General features: G+C 35.4%; 1 protein-coding gene and 1 pseudogene across 1 annotated transcript in view; both read left to right on the top strand.

Annotated features, from left to right (window-relative positions):
* Nucleotides 1-18,728, top strand: part of CORIN (corin, serine peptidase) — a 205,138-nt gene that overhangs the window by 31,032 nt on the left and 155,378 nt on the right. Inside the window, exon 3 of the mRNA XM_057726907.1 lies at nucleotides 17,108-17,315. Coding sequence (XP_057582890.1) covers nucleotides 17,108-17,315 — 208 coding nt within the window. The remainder of the gene's footprint in view (nucleotides 1-17,107; nucleotides 17,316-18,728) is intronic.
* On the top strand, nucleotides 3,930-4,042 carry LOC130850661 (U4 spliceosomal RNA; annotated as a pseudogene).

Raw genomic sequence — 18,728 nt, 5'->3', positions numbered from 1 at the left:
CTTTCAGGAACCAACATTTTCAACATAAGAGAAAAAAGGTACAGATATAAAAACAAATAAATTAAAACCCTGTAGTCTTAATTTTGAATTGGTAATATCAGTATAAACTCAATATTTTTTTTCCTCCTTTAAAAATACATACTAGTTTATCTCTATTCATCAAGAAAGCCTGGAAGAAGTGACAACCCATGAGCAGTGAACACATCTGATGCCCAGTTCTTGAAGAATCCTATTAAACTTACTAACTTAAACAGTTTATATCTTAGTGTCCATCATTCTGATGTCATAATAAAATATAGTTGCCCTTTTCATATGCAGACTCAGTTATTCCTTTATTTCAGGAAAAAAAAATTATAACATCTTTCAAGACTTTTCCACTTTTGGATTCTTGGATTCAGAGGAACATTTTTTATTGACTTGCGTTCTTCCTTATATGTATATCTTCTTAATTGTGCTCATAATGAGTATTCTAAGTTTCTTTGCTTTTTATTATTTCCAAATACTTTTAGTGTTAACATTTTTCGTGTTATAGTCTCATTTTCTTTTATTCCAATTTTTTTTCTTTTGAGTTCTTATTTTGTTAAACTCATTTTCTTATTGTTTTCTTATATAGAATTTTTAAAAGTTTGTGTTTTTTGTTTCTGGGTTATGTTTTCTTTCTTATGGGTTTTTAATCAGTCTTTTGTTCTTCTCCCCCCTCTTCTTCTTAATCCATCATATGTGGGAAGAATGTGCAACCATTAAAAATGATGCTGTGGAAGAATACATACTGATATATACAAATATTCAAGACCTATAGCAGGCTACTGTATAATATGTACAGTGCATTGTAATGTTAAATATATTCATGTTAAGTATATATGATACATAGTTTGAAAGAAAAAAAGACTAGTGGAATAAGTCAAATTTATTGTGTGTCAAGTATTGCACTATATATCTTACATGAACACCCTATTAAGTAAATACTGTTAATACTCCCATGTTACAGTAAAGAAAGGAGAGAGTTTAAATATCATCTATAAGGGTAGTGAGTAAGGAAGCTGGAAGTTGTGTTTAGGTCATTTGACTTCAGTAAGGATATATATCCAAATGTTTTCAGTGGTTATGTCTGAGTCATAGTACTATAGATAACATTTTATATTCTTATTTGCACTACTCTGTATTTCCCACATCTTTCACCTTTCACAAGAATTTATGGCCTTGTAATAAAATAAATAGCTGTTAAAGATTCCAAACAATAGTATGTATAGACTGAATAATGAACAATAATCACCATTATAATTGTTTTATAATAAATTTCCACTTTTGCTTACCTCATTTCACAGCTAAATTACATAGGCAGTTTTGCATATCTTATAATAATATAAAATCTTGAGTTATTTCTTTTTTTTCTTTAAGAACTTTTGTTGATATACAGTTGACATACAATAAACTGCATATATCCAAAGTGTACAATTTGATATTTTTTTCTTATTAGTAATGTATATATGGCAATCCTAATCTCCCAATTCATCCCCTCCAACATCCCCCCCCCACTTGCCCCACTTGGTGTCCATATGTTTGTTCTCTACATCTGTGTCTCTATTTCTGCCTTGCAAACCGATGGATTTGTACCATTTTTCTGTATTCCATATATATGTGTTAGTATATGATATTTGTTTTTCTCTTTCTGACTCACTTCACTCTGTATGACAGTCTCTAGGTCCATCCATGTCTCTACAAATGTCCTAATTTTGTTCCTTTTTACAGTTGAGTAATATTCCATTGTATATATGTACCACATCTTCTTTATCCATTCATCTGTTGATGGACATTAAGGTTGCTTCCATGACCTGGCTATTGTAAATAGTGCTGCAGTGAACATTGGGGTGGATGTGTCTTTTTGAGCTAAGGTGTTCTCTGGGTATATGCCCAGCAGTGGGTATATATGGGTCATATGGTAACTCCATTTTTAGTTTTTCAAGAAACCTCCATACTGTTCTCCATAGTGGCTGTATCAATTTACATTCCCACCAACAGTGCAATAGAGTTCCCTTTTCTCCACACCCTCTCCAGCAATAAAATCTTAATTAAGATTTACATAGGATATGTAGGTAACAAATACATAGTTTAAAATTCTGAAATCAGAATAATTCAATAATACAATTTAACTTAAATTATATCATTTTCTCTCAGTTCATTTGTGCATCCAAGGTGTAGGGTTTCCTTTTTTTTTTTTCTTAACTTTCAAAATTTGGACGATACTCTTATTTTTTCTTTGCTTTAGAGCAAATAAGGCAGTAAATGCTAGGTTTCTGTTTTCTATAAGAATAAATAGATACTGCAGCCAGTGCTACTGAACTCCAAAAATTTGAGGCAATTTAAAGAAGTCTTTAAACAAAGAATGCTCTTACACTTTTTTTCAAATATTATGAAAGAATTCAAGTATACATAATATAATAATCACCATAACTTCTTGCATCCTGCTTCTTCCTTCTGGGTTAAATTCTCTCCGTAATTAAATGTGCTCCTTGGAGGTTCTTTCAGTGGAAGCTATTCCAGTTTTGTCTAAAATTATCCTTATTTTACCCTCAATATTACTGTTTAGCTAGGTACAGAATTCTAGATTGACAATTTTTTTCACTCATCAACTTAAAGAGTTTATTTCACATTTTTCTGAACTCTTATGATGCTATCAGAAACTTTAATGCAAATTTAATTCTTGTTTCCTTGTAGACAACTTGCATTTTGTCTTTGCATGCTTTAAAAATTATTGTGGGTTTTTTTTTTTTTTTTTGCCTTTTCTGGTTTCACTGTAAGGGATGTATTGTAGATTTCTTTTTTTAAATTGAAGTATAGTTAATTTATAATGCTGTATTAGTTTCAGGTGTACAGCAGAGTGATTCAGTTTTCTCTGTCTCTCTGTCTCTTTCTATATATGTACATATATATATACTTTTTTCACATTCTTTTCCATTATAGGTTATTATAAGATGTTAAATATAGTTCCCTGTGCTTTACAGTAGGTCCATGTTGTTTATGTGTTTCATATATAGTAGTGTGTATACATTAATCCAAAAGTCCTAATTTATTTCTTTCCCACCCACCCTCACTATCCCCTATGGTAGCCATAAGTTTGTTTTCTGTGTCTGTGAGTCTGTTTCTGCTTTGTAAATAAGTTCATTTATATATATATTTTAAAATTTCTTCATAATAGTGATATCATATGATATTTGGATTTCTCTGTCTGACTTACTTCACTTAACATGATAATCTCTAGGTCCATCTATGTTGCTGCAAATGCCATTATTTAATTCTTTTTAATGGCTCAGTAATAGCCCATTGTATATATGTATACCACATCTTCTTTTACCATTCACCTATTCATAGACTCTTAGGTTGTTTCCATGTCTTGGCTATCATCAATAGTGCTGCTATGAACATTGGGGTGCATGGACCTTTTTGAATTAGAGTTTTCTCTGGATATATGCCCAGGAGTGGGATTACTGGATCATATGGCAACTCTATTTTTAGTTTTTCAGTTTTCTATGTCCTCCATAGTGGGTACACCAATTTACATTCCCACCAACAGTATAGGAGGCTTCCCTTTTCTCCACACCCTCTCCAGCATTTATTATTGTAGATATCTTTTTATATATCTTGTTTAGAAAGTGTGCTTCTTGAATCTGAGGATTCAGGTCTTTCTTCAGTTTGGGAGACTTCTCAGCTATCAATCCTGTGAATATATCCTCACTCCTGATTTTTCTGTTCTCTCTTTCTGGAACTCTAATTACTCTTATGTTGGACATTCTCATCCATCCTCTATAAATCTCTGTGCTGAATTCTGGTGTATTTTCTCAGATTTATCTTTTAATTTTCTAGTTCTCTCTTCAGCAGTATCTAATATTCTATTTTAATCTGTTCACTCTGAGTTTTAAATTATAATGTTCAGTTTTCTGCAGTGGCAGTATCATAGCCAATGAGGTTTATCCAAGGCATGATTATTGCTAATTAAATTATAATGTTCATACATATTTTTCATTTCTAGAGGTTCTATTTGGTTTCTTTTTGAATCTTCTAGTTCTTTATAGTGTGTCATTTTTTCAAGTGGTTTTAATGACTACATTTTTGTCTTTTTTTTTTATTCATACTTGTTTAATAGCCTCTATCAGATTGTTCAGTTGTCTGAAGTTCTCAGACTTCTATTATTGCTGCTGGTTATGACTAATGATTATTTTTATTCCTTCCCCTAGTGAATTGTTTTCTCTTTATTTTATGACTTTAGATTATGAACTTTTTGGATTCAGGGCACATCACTTGGAACAATTTTGTGTTTGGTTTGATCAGTCACCCCAAGGTATCACTGTCCCAGGGCCAATTTTTATGTTAATTTTTGGCTCGGGGTTTTCTTGGATCACATGCGTAGTTGTAATTTCAAACCCATGGGAGGGCCAGAGCTGTTGTAAGAACTGCTCAGAGAAAGATATTTGTTTCAAACCAGAGTCTAGGCAGAGTCAGACAAGCCCCCTTATCATGTGGCTGAGCTAGTTGGGTTCCTGCTTTTTCTGGGGGAGTTTTGGTTCCTATTTGTACTTCCTATGGATTCAAAGCCTCATCTCTGTCGAGATTGATGACTTCCTCCAAGACAGACAGGGCCATTACAGTATCTGCTCATGAACTATTCATCCATGTGCACTTCATTCCTGTGATGTCATCTCATATACTCACTACTCTTGTTTTCAGTCTACTGTTGCATTTCTGCAATCTTGAGATTTCCTTTTCTTTATCAAGAGTTCAGCTGTTAACATAAAAACATTTGTTTTATTTTACCAAAAATTTTTGGAGGTTTATAATGGGGGGTCTTTCAGATTACTTAGCAATATTTCAGAATCTTTTCTTTGAAAAAAAATCTTTTTACACAGAAATTTTTAATCACACACAAAAATAGAGCGACTAGTACAATGAATGTGTACGTGCCCTCTTTCACCTTATCAACATATTATCAGTTTGCTCAGGATCTTTTATAAAGAATTTTTTTTCCTAGTACCATTTGTAGTAGAGTTTAAACTTACTCGCATAATTGAGAGTTGGGCTGCTCTCTGCATTGTTTGCACAGAGGAGTTTTGATATTAACTGGATTGTAATTAAAATACTGTACTTCATAGTTTTAGGAAAATCACCTAGAGAAAGCAAAATCTTTATAGATCAATATGTTAAACCCTATATTAAATATTTAATTCATCATTATTAAAATTCATAATCAAAAATTTCCTAATTATAGGAAAAATTACAGTGTCTCCAGAAACAGAATTGATTCCGCATCCCCTCCTTGTGTTAGGTATTTCTTGCCTTCCATTGCACCCTTCAGATCTCCACCTCTCTAGGTTCACATTATATCTGCTCCATTTGAATCAGGGGCAACCTTACTCATTTCAACTCTGCTTCTTTGCTATTCCAACTCTGTACATTCATTTCCATGTTTAAACTTCCCATGTTTCTCTTTTTTTGGCTTAATTATTCCAGAGCCCTCTATTCCAGTTATTTTCATTTCTGTCCTAACATGAAAAAAGGCAGGGAGTGGACAGGTTTCAGAATTTACATTTTTCAAGGCCAGGTTTCACACACAGTCCTATTTTTTGTCATCTGACAAGGGTATTGATATTATCTACTATAGTTGGTAACAGTTAGGAAGAACCTAGTCCAGAATTTCTTTTTAATATCTTCCTGATAAAGAAGAAAGACTTTAATGCCCAACAAATGTCTTCAGCTTTAATCTGACTAAATTCCCCTAATCGATCCATAGTAAAGATATAATATAATCATTAATGTTTTCTTGAGAAACTCTCTATGTATCAAGGACTCAAAATGACTGACTCATGATGGATTGGCCTTGTTCTGTACACTATAAATTAGAAGCAGGTATAAGACAGGAAACATTTCAGCACAGTAGTTGGAATACTGGTACAAGACCATGGTTTCCGTGCTGGCTAACCTGGGAGTGAAGGAGCTATTTAGAAGGGCAGGGCATGGGCTCCTCACTAGTCCCGAGTGTAGGTAGTTTCCCTGGAGAAATGTGTGCCACTGCAAGTTGGAGTATGCATACATATACAGTATGCAGACACATCTGGTTTCCCAGGAAGAAGCACTGCTTTTATGCAATATTTGAATGTGTGGACAAAGCCAGGGATGCTTGCGTGTTTGATTATCTCTGCCTCTGACACCTTAAAGTCATATACAAAGACAAAAGTCCTCGGACTGAATTGGAGGCCCCGACGCTTGTAAACTGATGACTTTTAGTTCTTACCAAAAGTTATAGAGAGATCCTGGGACTACTGCTCAGATGTTGCTATGTGGAGAGCTGTAGATATTCCTGGAGGGAGGACTCCTTCTATGATATTCAGCCAGCTTCCTAAGCATGCTAACCTGTGCTGTTGCACAGAGCTCTGAGTGTAGGATTCCGTATTCTGTTTAATGTTCTGCTGTCACCTACTAGCAATAACATAAATATTATGAATGACATAAATAAAAATAATATGAAAATATTTTTTGACTAAGGGGCCCCACATTTTCATTTTATCCTGGGTATGCTCAAATTATGTTCTACTCCTGGGTTTTTACTGTGATGGGACCAACTTCATTCTTCTATTTGCCCTTGAACTAAGCACAGTGCCAGGCGATGCCATGAGCTGATTGTCATTGGCCAGTCAGGGCCCACACCTGGAGCTGGGGGAAGGGAAAGGCCTCCCAAACTTCCTGGCTGCTATCCAGTTAGGGATGGGAGCTGGTGCTGAGGATATAACTAACAAGAAACATTCCACTCCTCCTTCCCTTTTCTTTTGTTGAGTGGTTGCTCATGTTTTACTTTTACTATCTAATGTTACATTGCCTTGTAATAAGATAAAAGTCATATTTATTGAAAAGTAATAGTATGTCATATGCATTCCCCAAAAAAACAGTACTAGAAATTTATTTTAAATATTTTCTTTGAGGGACTTCCCTGGCAGTCCAGTGGTTAGGACTCCATGCTTCCACTGCAGGGGACACAGATTTGATCCCTGGTTGGGGAATTAAGATCCTGCATGCCACGTGGCATGGCCAAAGAAAAAAAAAAAAAAAAAACTCCTTTTGAGTATGTAGAACATACCCACCCTTACAACCTTATTCCCTGTAAAATCTTCCTTTGTAAATTCAGAGAATAAAAAGGTAACTATCAGCTCAGGTCAAGGCTGGCTTGTTACAGATTTTTAAATTTAGAGAATCCTGGGTTAAAAAGGGTTCTCTGAGTGAGCATTTTATAAATCTATTAAGAATCACAATACCTAGCTGGTATAATACAGACCTTAGTATGCAGGTCTGCCCTGTCATTTATTCTTCTGTTACTTAAGTTTTGACTGTTACTAAACCTGAAATGGGATTCCCAGTAAAACTGTACAAGGCTGGGAAATCCAATGAAATCTCATTGCCTTTTTGATCAAAGAGGTTTAACCACAAGTGAGGTAATTGGTTTTACAATAAACCCTGATCTCAATGGGCATGATGTACCACTAAGGAATTTCTTATATTCTCTTCATTATAGAATTTATTTGTACTGTTCTTGGTATTCAAAAACAAAAAATTTTCATGTGTACTAAAGTACAGTTTGGCTAAATAAGTAAAATGTGGTCTAATTTCAAGTTCTTATTTTTTAATTTCAGAACACCAAGCCCAGTGCCTTTATTTAATAGAGACTTAACAAATATTTTCTCAGTGAATAATGTTTTTAAACAATCAGTGTTTTTTAAGTAACACCCAGCATTGTTTTATTTTGCAAGTAAACAAAACCAATTAATGAAACCTTAAATTTTGATCCCATATATATATAGGAAAAAGGCAGAATGAAAGCTTAATGTCTGTCTCAGTTTTCCTACTTACATAACATGGATACAAATCTCTCTCCCATCTAGTTCACAGAGTTTCTGTGAGTCACAAATGAGATAATAATAATAGCAAACGCTTTTATAGTTTATTGTATTGCTAATGTTAGGCATTTGTAAATAGCATGTCATCCTGACAGTAACCCCATAACACAGATATTTTTATCTTCATTTTACAGATGAGGAAACTGATAGAGAAGTTTAGTAACTTGTCTAAGGTCACATAAATATAGACAAATAAAGGAGAATTTGAATCAGACTGTGGAACCATCATACTGAGTATGGGAAAGGTGGTTTACAAATTTGAAAGCACCATACAAGTTTGAATTATTTTTATTCAATCATTCATAATCCTAAGATAGATAATTATATGGGGACATGATCTAGTTCTTTTAAAATTAATGAAAAATGACTGGCAGAAGCAGATGTGACAGCTGAAATTTGCATCTTTCTTGGTTCTATGGAATGTGAATAATTAATTTACAGTAAAATATAGGCCTCTCACTGTGTCAGAGCATTGAATTTGTTGAATGAATGAGTTCCATCAAGTTATGAGCATTTAGCTACCATTTAAACATCTTAGAATCAGGTAGAGTGGATGTGTGTATGAATGATAGGAGACAATATATATGTAGGCTGTGAAAGCTTGAAGATTGGCAAAAGACTTCACCAAGAGGCTTGAGGTTGCATTAAAAAATGTTAAGTCTGGAATATATGTAATTATGTAGAGAATATTAAACCCTAAACCTCGTGCTTCTCCTGGCAAGAGTAGCTAGCTGTTACTTAAGTTTGATAATTTACACAGCGTTATCCTAGGTACTCACTTTTGTGTGTAAATTAGCAAGGCATTGGCTTAGCTATGCCCTCACTATGCCTATAAAGGCTTTTTACAAATGTCACAGGTGACTCATTAAGAAAGCATGTCTTACTTTTGTCTCCTTGATTTTCTCTTATGAGAAATCATTATATGTTCAGATTCACAGATGTTTAGAGTTCGATAAGAAGCCAGGATCTTCACAGAGAGGCCCTGTCTAACTCTCTGTTCCTTCTTATTCTACTGCAAACCCCCTTGCGGCTCTTCCAAGGTACATGATATCCTTTCAAATATCAAATGTTTTGTCCTAGAAATCTTTCTGGCAAAATGTTACTTTTTGTGTGAATTATCTAGACTAGAGAATGACCTTCATTATTCCACTCTGCTGATGTAGTCCTGACCTGGACGGATTTCGTGGTACAGCCAGGAATAGACGCTAAGCATTCCCAATCCAATTCGTCCCTCAGTGAGGATGGTAATCTGTTTTTAACAGCAGATTAAGCGTTTTCTTTGGGAAGGTTTAGTGTTTACTAATCATAGAGAAGCATCTCTATTGCTTGAATCCAAAGAGATTCATCAAAATATTTTACAGTGAATGAAGTAAACTTACGATGTTTAAAATGAATGGTATCTTGACAGAATGATACAGTAGACAGGAATGGGTTATGGGATCAGCATGGCTTGATTTTAATTTCAACTCTACAACTTAACATCTATGTAACCTTGAATACTTTCTCACCCTCACTGAATCTGTCTCAACATCTGTAAAATGGGAATAAAAACAGCTTCTTCATAGGCTTGTGGGAGGGTTAGATAAAATGCTGTATGTAAAATACTTAGCAAACATTCAGCTTAGAAAGTACTCAAGGATTTTTTTCATCTATTTCCTTATCTTTAAATTGTTTTATTTTACATTAAAACAGTAAGTGGAAATGAAATTTAAGGTGTGTTTTTTATTAAGAGAGAACTTGAATAGATACTAATAGTTTATTTAGGCTTTTACTGCAAAGTACACTTACCTCATCTTATCTTCTCTCTGAATCATGTATTTTTTCTTGTTGAAGATACCAATGCTGTTGAAACCTCAGTTGAACATCAGCAGTATGTAGGTTTTGTCTTAAGTGCTTTATCTCTGTTGACAAATTTGATCCTCACAACCCTCTCATTCACATCATTACTTCTACTTTACAGATGAGGAGGTTTTAAGACATTAAATAATTTCCCCAAGGTCACACAGCTTTGTAGGTGGGACCTAGGATCAAGGTAGATTCTGGCTTTTGTTTCTCAGTCTTGGAGTAGCTGGCTTTTACTTAACTCTGATAGTTTACCGCGCTTGAGCCTAGTCTTATTAGCTATAGCCATCATTTTTACCCCCACTTTCCTCAGAGCTCTTTGCAGCTCTGGCGTACAGGTGCTCATCTATTCATCTTTCTCCAGCCTTTATAGCTTGTAAGCACATCTTCCTTTTTTCTCTACTACAGTGAGGTCTCATGCTAGAAGGATTGAGTATGCTTAAGGATAATGGGACATTTGCCTTTTACAGGATAGAAGAGTAATTCCTGCTCTTTTACTCTTGACTGCTGAACTGTAGTCCAGAGTGGAGTCCAAGATAGGAATCAATCTGGTGGAGGAAACAGGATAGGATGGTTCCCTAGGCCATGGTAAGTTCTAGGGAACAGATTGTTAAAAACATTTGTAGCAATATTAGCCATCAACATTAGTGGCCTAGGGTTTCATATATACTGGCTTTTTTCATGTCTCCTTCCATCTTGTTCAATAAGAAATCTTCTAGTGAAGACATGTTGCATTTAATCTCATTCATTCAGTGAATATTGGGTGTATCCTCTTTGGTATCCGTAGTCACAAGACAAAGTCTCTACTTGGATGTGGAAGGATACCAAGAATAAACACACAGATAAACAAGATGTTATCAGGTAGTCCTATTGTTGTAATGAAAACAAATTAGGATAATGTTATAATGAGGCTCAGGAGCACTTTAAATGGAATGCTTATGGGAACTTTTGCTGTCCCCTGAGAAGGCAGATCCTCTGAAGCAGGCCTTTGCTGTGGCTTCTTACCTCTGCAGGGCAGTTGAGCTGCTATTATGATTAGTTTAGTAGAGAGAAGGGATTTACTTCCCTTTGATGCTCTTATTTGATGGCTGTGAATCCGTAGTAAGTATGAAATGATGACAACTTAAACATTTTAATAGGAACAATGAAGACAGGATGCAACAAGCAAAATGCTTGAGCATAAATATGAATTATTAGAAATCAAAAGACTGGCATCTGAATTTTATAATACATATTTGTGCTGCTTGAATATTTATTCTGGTATATTTCTTAAGAAAGGAGTTCACTTTCAAAACTCATAGTCCTTTGCCCTGTCCTAATAAGAATAGATGTATTGTGATATCAGTCTCTCCTTAAAGAAGCACATCTGCTTCTTTGGCTCTTGTTGAGCATTAGGACTATGACTACGTATATCAATGCCAGACAATATTTAGTTCTGTTTGTTTTCTGTCTCCCGTCACTAGACTATAAGCTCCATAAGGGCAGGGACTTTGTTTGGCATCATGTCTTTTGCTCTGCACCTAGAGCAGTACCTGACACAGAGTAGGAAGTCAATAAATATTTGTCAAATGAGCAAATATCCACCTGCCTCCATGGATCTCATGGGGCTGCACCCAGGATGGTAGAAATTCAGGGGAGAAGATGTCTTCAACTATAATGTTTGGGTTACGGGCACGGCTGTTGATGGAAAGAGACTTGGACTTGAGTTTGGATGACTTGAGTTGAATTTCAACTTTGACATTACTAGTTGTGTGAATCTTTAACTTATTTTAACTGAAGATTTTTTTTAATTGAAGTATAGTTGATTTACAATGTGTTATTTCAGATGTACAACAAAGTGATTCAGTTATGTGTGTGTATTTTATATATATATATATTTTCAGATTCTTTTCCATTACACGTTATTGCAAGATATTGAAAATAGTTCCTTGTGCCATGTAGTAGGTCCTTATTGTTCATCTATTTTTACATTGTAGTGTGTGTATGTTAATCCCAAATTCCTAATTTATCCCTCCCCACCTTTTCCCCTTTGATAACCTTAAGTTTTTTTTCTGTGTCTGTGAATCTATTTCTGTTTTATAAATAAGTTCATTTGTATCATTTTTTTTAGACTCCACATATAAGTGATATCATATATTTTTCTCTGGCTTACTTCACTGAGTATGATAATCTCTAGGTCTATCCATGTTGCTGCATATGACATTATTTCATTTTTTTTTATGGCTGAGTAATTTTCCATTGTATATATACCACATCTTCTTTATCCATTCCTCTGTCAATCGATATTTAGGTTTAGCTGTGTGAATCTCATTGGAAATTACTTAACCTTTTATTCTCAGCTGTGAAACACAGCATAACTTGCGAGGAGGGCAAATGAGCCAATGTATGTGAAAGGGCCAAGAACAATGCCAGGCACATTACAGTTTTTTCAATAAATATTGAGGACAAAAATATGCAGATACAAGTGGCAGATGTAATCATAAAAGGCTAATATTTAAACTTCAGAGGTGGAAATAAAAGATAATCATCTGGGAAAACAGCAGCCAAATGAATGACAGACTGGATGAGAGGAATGAAAAAGGAAAATCTTTGAAGAGGGCCAACCCTGCCATGACTTTCTTCCCAAACCACTGAAGAGAGCTGTGTACAGAGGACTCTCCTTTACAACCCCATTGAATTCTCAGGCTCTGAAAGTAAGAGAAACAAATGTAGAAGCATCCACAAGGAAGTCCTGTGAAGCAAATTCACGAGTTAAGATAGGTTAATTTAGGTAAGTTAGGGCAAACCAACCATGCTTGGATAAAATATTACCTCCTGTTACAATGGAATCCTTACCAGTAGCCCTTCAATTAAGTGTGAAATCATACATAGGAAGTCAGAAAGTTTACCAAGGTTTCTTGTTAGGTTATTAGACAAAAGATAGCAAAGTAATTTAGAAAGTTGATATTTCATTATTTTTAATTTAAGAAGATTTTTCCTCTCAAATAACACTAATATGTGATATAATCATTATGGTTTAGATACTGTTTTGCTTTTATTTAAAAATAATTTTATTTGATTTTAAGGGATTTTTAAAGGAACCCATTGTTGAAATAAATTCTGTGTAAGTCAGAATATTCTTGTTTATTTTGCATTTAAAAAAATCACGTAAGTACGAATTTCTAACTGCTCATTACCTAATCTTAGAAGTCGACAACACAGAATTTATCATAATTTCCAAATGAACATAAGGAAAACTCTTAAAACAAACCCATCTTTCCTTCCTAATTCCAGTATCTAGAAGTATTAGCAATGTGATATGAGTAGAGAAAGCCCCAGTTTGATCTAGAAACTATTGTCAGATTAAGAAAACAAAACAAAAAATCAATAACTCATCTTCCGAAAAGCAAGCAGCATTTTATTTTTCATATTTAATTTTTTTTTCTCAAATTGGGACCTATCTTGTAATCAGTGAATACTCTGAAAATTTGTTATTAAATTGCGCCTTATTAGCAATGCTGTTTTATAGTTTAGGAGCTAATTAGAATAAATATTTCAGCTTCACCAGAAATATGTTGCATCAGGAAGCAGTGTTGCTCTTTGGATCTGTTTTTAACTTCTCCTCTCCAGATTCCCCAACCTAAAGTAACTATTACTTAAAAGAAGACACATTTGATTGAATAGTGATGTCTATAGGAACACTATGGTTAATTACATCTATTGGATTATTATTTTATATCCATTCTTACGTAACAACCCTGACTTCTAATTTCTATTAGACCCAGTAGTAAATTCTCAGAGAAGAAAAACAAACATTCCCCACTTTTCTTTACCCTATGAAAACCAAGTTAGAGGGAGCAGCAACAATAAATGCATCCATTTCCAAAAGTGCCCTTCCCTTTCCCCTCAGAGAAATGACTCTGCACGGTGCCCAGCGTGTAGCTGATTTATGAAAACTCATTGGCCCCTTGTGAGAATGTGCGCAAATGCAAAACGAGAATTACATGTTTCAAAGACAGTGGAACATTCTGGGAAAAAAGAATATGTGACACACACATTGAGGCAGTAGAGATGATAGGAAATTTACACAGTTACTTGAATATAAAAGGCTTGAAATCAAGAGTCTTAGAACCACAGGGCAACTAAGCTGGTGCGGCACAACTACTGAGCCTGTGCTCTAGAGCCCATGAGCCACAGCTACTGAGCCCATGTGCCACAATTACTGAAGCCCACGCCCCAAGAGCCCGTGCTCTGCAACAAGAGAAACCACCGCAATGAGGAGCCCATGCACCACAACGAAGAGTAGACCCTGCTCACCACAACTAGAGAAAGCCTGTAGTGCAGCAACGAAGGCCCAATGCAGCCAAAAAAAAAAAAAAAAAAAGTCTTCTAGAATAATTCCCTTTTGTATTTGTTGGCTACTAGCAAATTCTCAGCTAAATTTGTTGAACTTTTATGCCCAGATTCAACTTGTTTTAGTCATTCTGTGTCACATGCAATTATGATACTGTCTTTGTAGTAATTTTTCTCTACCACTCATAAGTACCCTGTTTTTACCCTTCTGCCAGTCCAGAACTTCAATATCTTTTGACCTGCAAATCAAGTTCTTCCTCTTTATTAAATCTTCCCTGAGCAGTCACCCTACATTTTGAATCACTTTGGTGTTTGCTGTGCTATTGAGAGCTGTGGGATAGTGGGAAGAATGTTGTCCTAAGAGTGGAGGACCTGTGTATCAGTCCTGCTTCTGTTACTGACTGGGTGTCCTTCTGCAAATCACTTTTTGTCTGTCTCCCTAGTTACCTATTTGTCTATCCATCCTGTCCATCCATCCATCATCTTTCTATCTACCTGCATACCTATGAGAGCCTTAGTTTCTTCATTTATAATGAGAGATTATAATCCTAATAAGACTGCTTTGGAAAACTTTAAAAAACCATTATAGAAATATAAGACATCATTATATTTGTCCATACCAATTATTTTGAGACATCTTTTAAGGTTTCAGACTGTTATTTTATCATTTTCTCTTTTCCCAAGGGAATTTGCTATTAGGAAATCTATCTCTCTTTTCTCTGCAACTCACACTGCCATGAACATAGTATAATCCACCAAAATATGATTTTCCTCATTATCTTGTATTTTTCAAGTGATCTCTCAGTATTCAGTGTTTCCTTTGCCTGAGTGGGAAAATGAACCTTTTGGTCACTTCACTGAATATGGTTTATCATCAAGTATATAAACCCCAAAGCTGATGACCCCTAAAGAAAATAATGTAATATAAAATGTGATCACATGTGATCAGAATACATGGTGTATTATATTATGAATATAAATACAGACATATATCACTATATGCTTTTTAGCCTCTTCCTTTCATGGGCCATTAGGAATCGTCTTCTTTAAGAACTGTTTTTAACATCATAACCCCTTTTGCATTAGCTTAAGGTGGCTCCAAATGGAATTTACTCAGAAAACATAGGTTTGAAAATCTGGAATTTCCGCATAATAACTGCGGACTCCTGGGCAGATATCTTAGCCTTTCTGAAATTGAGTTTCCTCATGTGTAATATAGATAAAATATCACTTTACTGGGTTGTGAAAATGAGATAATTCTCATTTTCGAACAAAGAGATATGAATACCTGTTTTGGTGCCTGGCACAAGTTTGATTTGTAATAAATGTTTTCTTGATACTGAATTTTTCATGAATGATTTCATATTTTTGATGGAAGTAAATTTACTCTTAGCTCTTACAAGCAAGCTTTTCTGCTTGTAGTACAACACATACAATTGTGTCATTTTGAAGTCCGTTCTCTGTGCCTTCTCCCCGCCTGTAATGCTCTCCCACACTGAAATGCATTTTAACTTTCCTCCTAAAAGATTTTGAGTATTATACTTGTGAAAACTTGCCTAGAACTCCCCACCTCGGCACTCATGTGAAGCCGAATTCACGTATATGCCTGTTTGTGTTCTGTCTACAGATTTTAATTTGGATTTTCCTTCCTCTCTGGTTCTATAATTCTTATTTTCTATTATGAGTTTGGTGAGGTCCAAAAAAATGTTGTGCCCTTAATTTTTTGGCCAACATGCAAATTTATGGCATGAAGGAGAAGGAAAGTCCATGGAGGTGGAAATGCTCAGGAGAGCCAGCTTGGAAGAAAATGAGGTCACCGTCTCTGAGCTGACCCTGAATTGTTGACATGGGCAGGATTGGAAATCCTTGAATAATTGTGTATTTTTAAAACCAGAATCATGGTATACAAATTGTTTTGTGATTTGCAATTTTTATTTATTATAAGCATCATTCTGTGTGATTAATAATCTTCTAAAGCATCTTTCATGTAGCTGAGCATTCTGTTTTTCTGTTTTTGTTCCATAATATTTTAAACTAGTTCCATTTGTTGACTGTTTATGTGATTGCTATCTTTTAAAAAGTATAAACTGTGCAGAGGTGAAGATCCCTGTAGATAAATCCATGTGCACAACAATGATTATTTCCTTCTGATAAATTTTTAGAAATATTACAGTGTCAAAGGATATGCATGTTTAAAATCTTTTTTATTTTTTGATACATATTTCCCTGCCCAGCTGTGATCCAGAATAGTGATTGCCCACTGGCTAGGTGTGAGAGTGTACTTTTCCACACATTTTCCTAGTACACAGATGCTATCCCTTTTTATTAGCAGCTTGATTTCATTACCACACACACTTTTTTTGCTTTCTTTTTAAAAAATTTATTTTTATACAACTTTTAGAGGTTATACTCCATTTACAGTTATTATGAAATATTGGCTATATTCCCCAGATTATATAATACATCTTTGGAGCCCGAGTTATGCCTTATAGTTTGTACCTCCCACTCTCTCACCGGTATATTTCATCCCCCTACCCTACCACTGATAACCACTAGTTTCTTCTCTGTGCCTGTGAGTCTGTTTATTTTTTATTATATTCACTAGTTTGTTGTAATTTTTAGATTCCACATATCTTGATATCATACAGTATTTGTCTTTCTATGACTTATTTCACTTAGCATAGTACCCTCCAAATCCATCCATGTTGCTGCAAATGGCAAAATTTTCATTGTTTTTAATGGCTGGGTAGTATTCCATTATGTATGTATATACACCACATCTCTATCCATTCATCTGTTGATGGACATTTAGGTTGCTTCCATATCTTGGCAAATAATGCTGCTATGTATGTATATGCCTTATTGTATATCTATTATCATTCTGACTTACAGAACATATTTTATTGTATGAACACATTAGTCTATTATATCCAATGAGTTTATAAACATATAATTCTGATGTATTTTTCCTAAACGTAATTGTCTTACCTTCCCAGGTGCCTGCATGAACATCACTCACAGCCAGTGTCAGATGCTGCCCTACCACACTACACTGACACCTCTCCTCTCCATCGTCAAAAACATGGAAATGGAGAAGTTCCTCAAGTTCTTCATGTACCTCCATCGCCTCGGTTGCTATCAACATATCATGCTTTTTGGCTGCAGCCTTGCCTTCCCTGAGTGCATCAGTGATGGTGATGACAGGTATTTTGGAACCAAAAGCATTCACTGATAAGAGTCTGTGGTAGCAGAAGTGTCTGAGAGGAACAAAATTATCCAAGCTAGCCCCTGTTGTTTTGGTTGTTGTTAAAGGAGGAAAAAAAAAAAATCCCACACCAGTTATATGGCCAGTTGTAATTCTTTTGAAGTAGACATTTTTGGAAAATCTGAGATATTTTTATTGACGGGAAGAAATTATTCAGGCTGTTAGATGGAGGCCATCAGCTAGTATAGTCAATAGCTGTTTCGGTGAGGGCCCGGCAGAAGACAGCACATTTCAAGGGTGATGGAAAGAGTTTATTGAAGAGACGATTTATGGTGGTGTGGGCAAGGTTAAGAGAACAAGTAAGCGATGAGAGGCATCAGGGTCTCACGGTAACGTGTTGCCGTCCCACTACTCAAGACTTGCAGGCGGCAAAGAGCAGGCGGACCTGGAGAGGGCTGTAGCTGTGAGCAAGGGGTCTCCCAGCAAGCCAAGTGCTGTGACTCAAGACAGAGGGCCACAGCCACTGCCTGCCCTTCAGTCCTGCAGGGAGAGAGAAGAAGGAATAAATGCCCTGACCTCACTCTCCTCCCGCCCTCCCGTCTGCCAGGGCCTCCTACCAGCTGAACTCGCCCACAACCATTGGGCAAGGGTGAGCAATTGGTATGAGCACAGCAGATGAGTCCAAAATCTCATCTCAGTATCATCAGCTCAGAAGTCCCAAATCTCATCCAAATCAGGTATGGTTGAGATTCTGGGTGATTCTTATGGTCAACACTGGAACCCAGAGCAGGGTGAGGAGGGCGAAGGGTGGACGCAGAGGGACAAACAGAGACTGTCCAGCACAATATCGGATCGGATTAGAAAGAATTTTCTTTGTTGGGGGGGTGGGAGAGAGCATGTGATTGGGTGTGCTTCTATATGTGTCTCATAAGCTCATTTCTTTTTTTTTAATTGAGGTATAATTGACATGTAACGTTATATTAATTCCAGGTACAACCTAAAGATACAATATATGTATATGTTGTGAAGTGATCACTGCAATAGGTCCAGTTAACATCCATCACCACACATCGTTACAATTTTGTTTTCTTGTGATCAGAACTTTTAAGATCTGCACCTTTAACAACCTTCAAATATGCAAAACGGTGTTATTAACCATAGTCACCATGCTGTACATTACATTCTCATGACTTATGTATTTTATAAGTAGAAGTTTGTACTTTTGACCACATTCCCACCTTTTTGAAATAATATAATTTCAATATTATTTTGAAATAATGTAATTTTGATATTATATTACCTTGAAATAATAATTTTCAGTAAGAGTAAATCAATAAAAGTATGTTATGGAATATTTGAAGTAGTAAGTATACAGTTCTTTAAATTTCAAAGCATCGTTAAGTGCATAATCA

This window comes from Hippopotamus amphibius, chromosome 3 (genome assembly GCF_030028045.1).
Source record: "Hippopotamus amphibius kiboko isolate mHipAmp2 chromosome 3, mHipAmp2.hap2, whole genome shotgun sequence".
Classification (NCBI taxonomy): domain Eukaryota; kingdom Metazoa; phylum Chordata; class Mammalia; order Artiodactyla; family Hippopotamidae; genus Hippopotamus; species Hippopotamus amphibius.
Note: the sequence above shows the minus strand (reverse complement) of the source record. Positions and strands in the feature narration are given on the sequence as shown.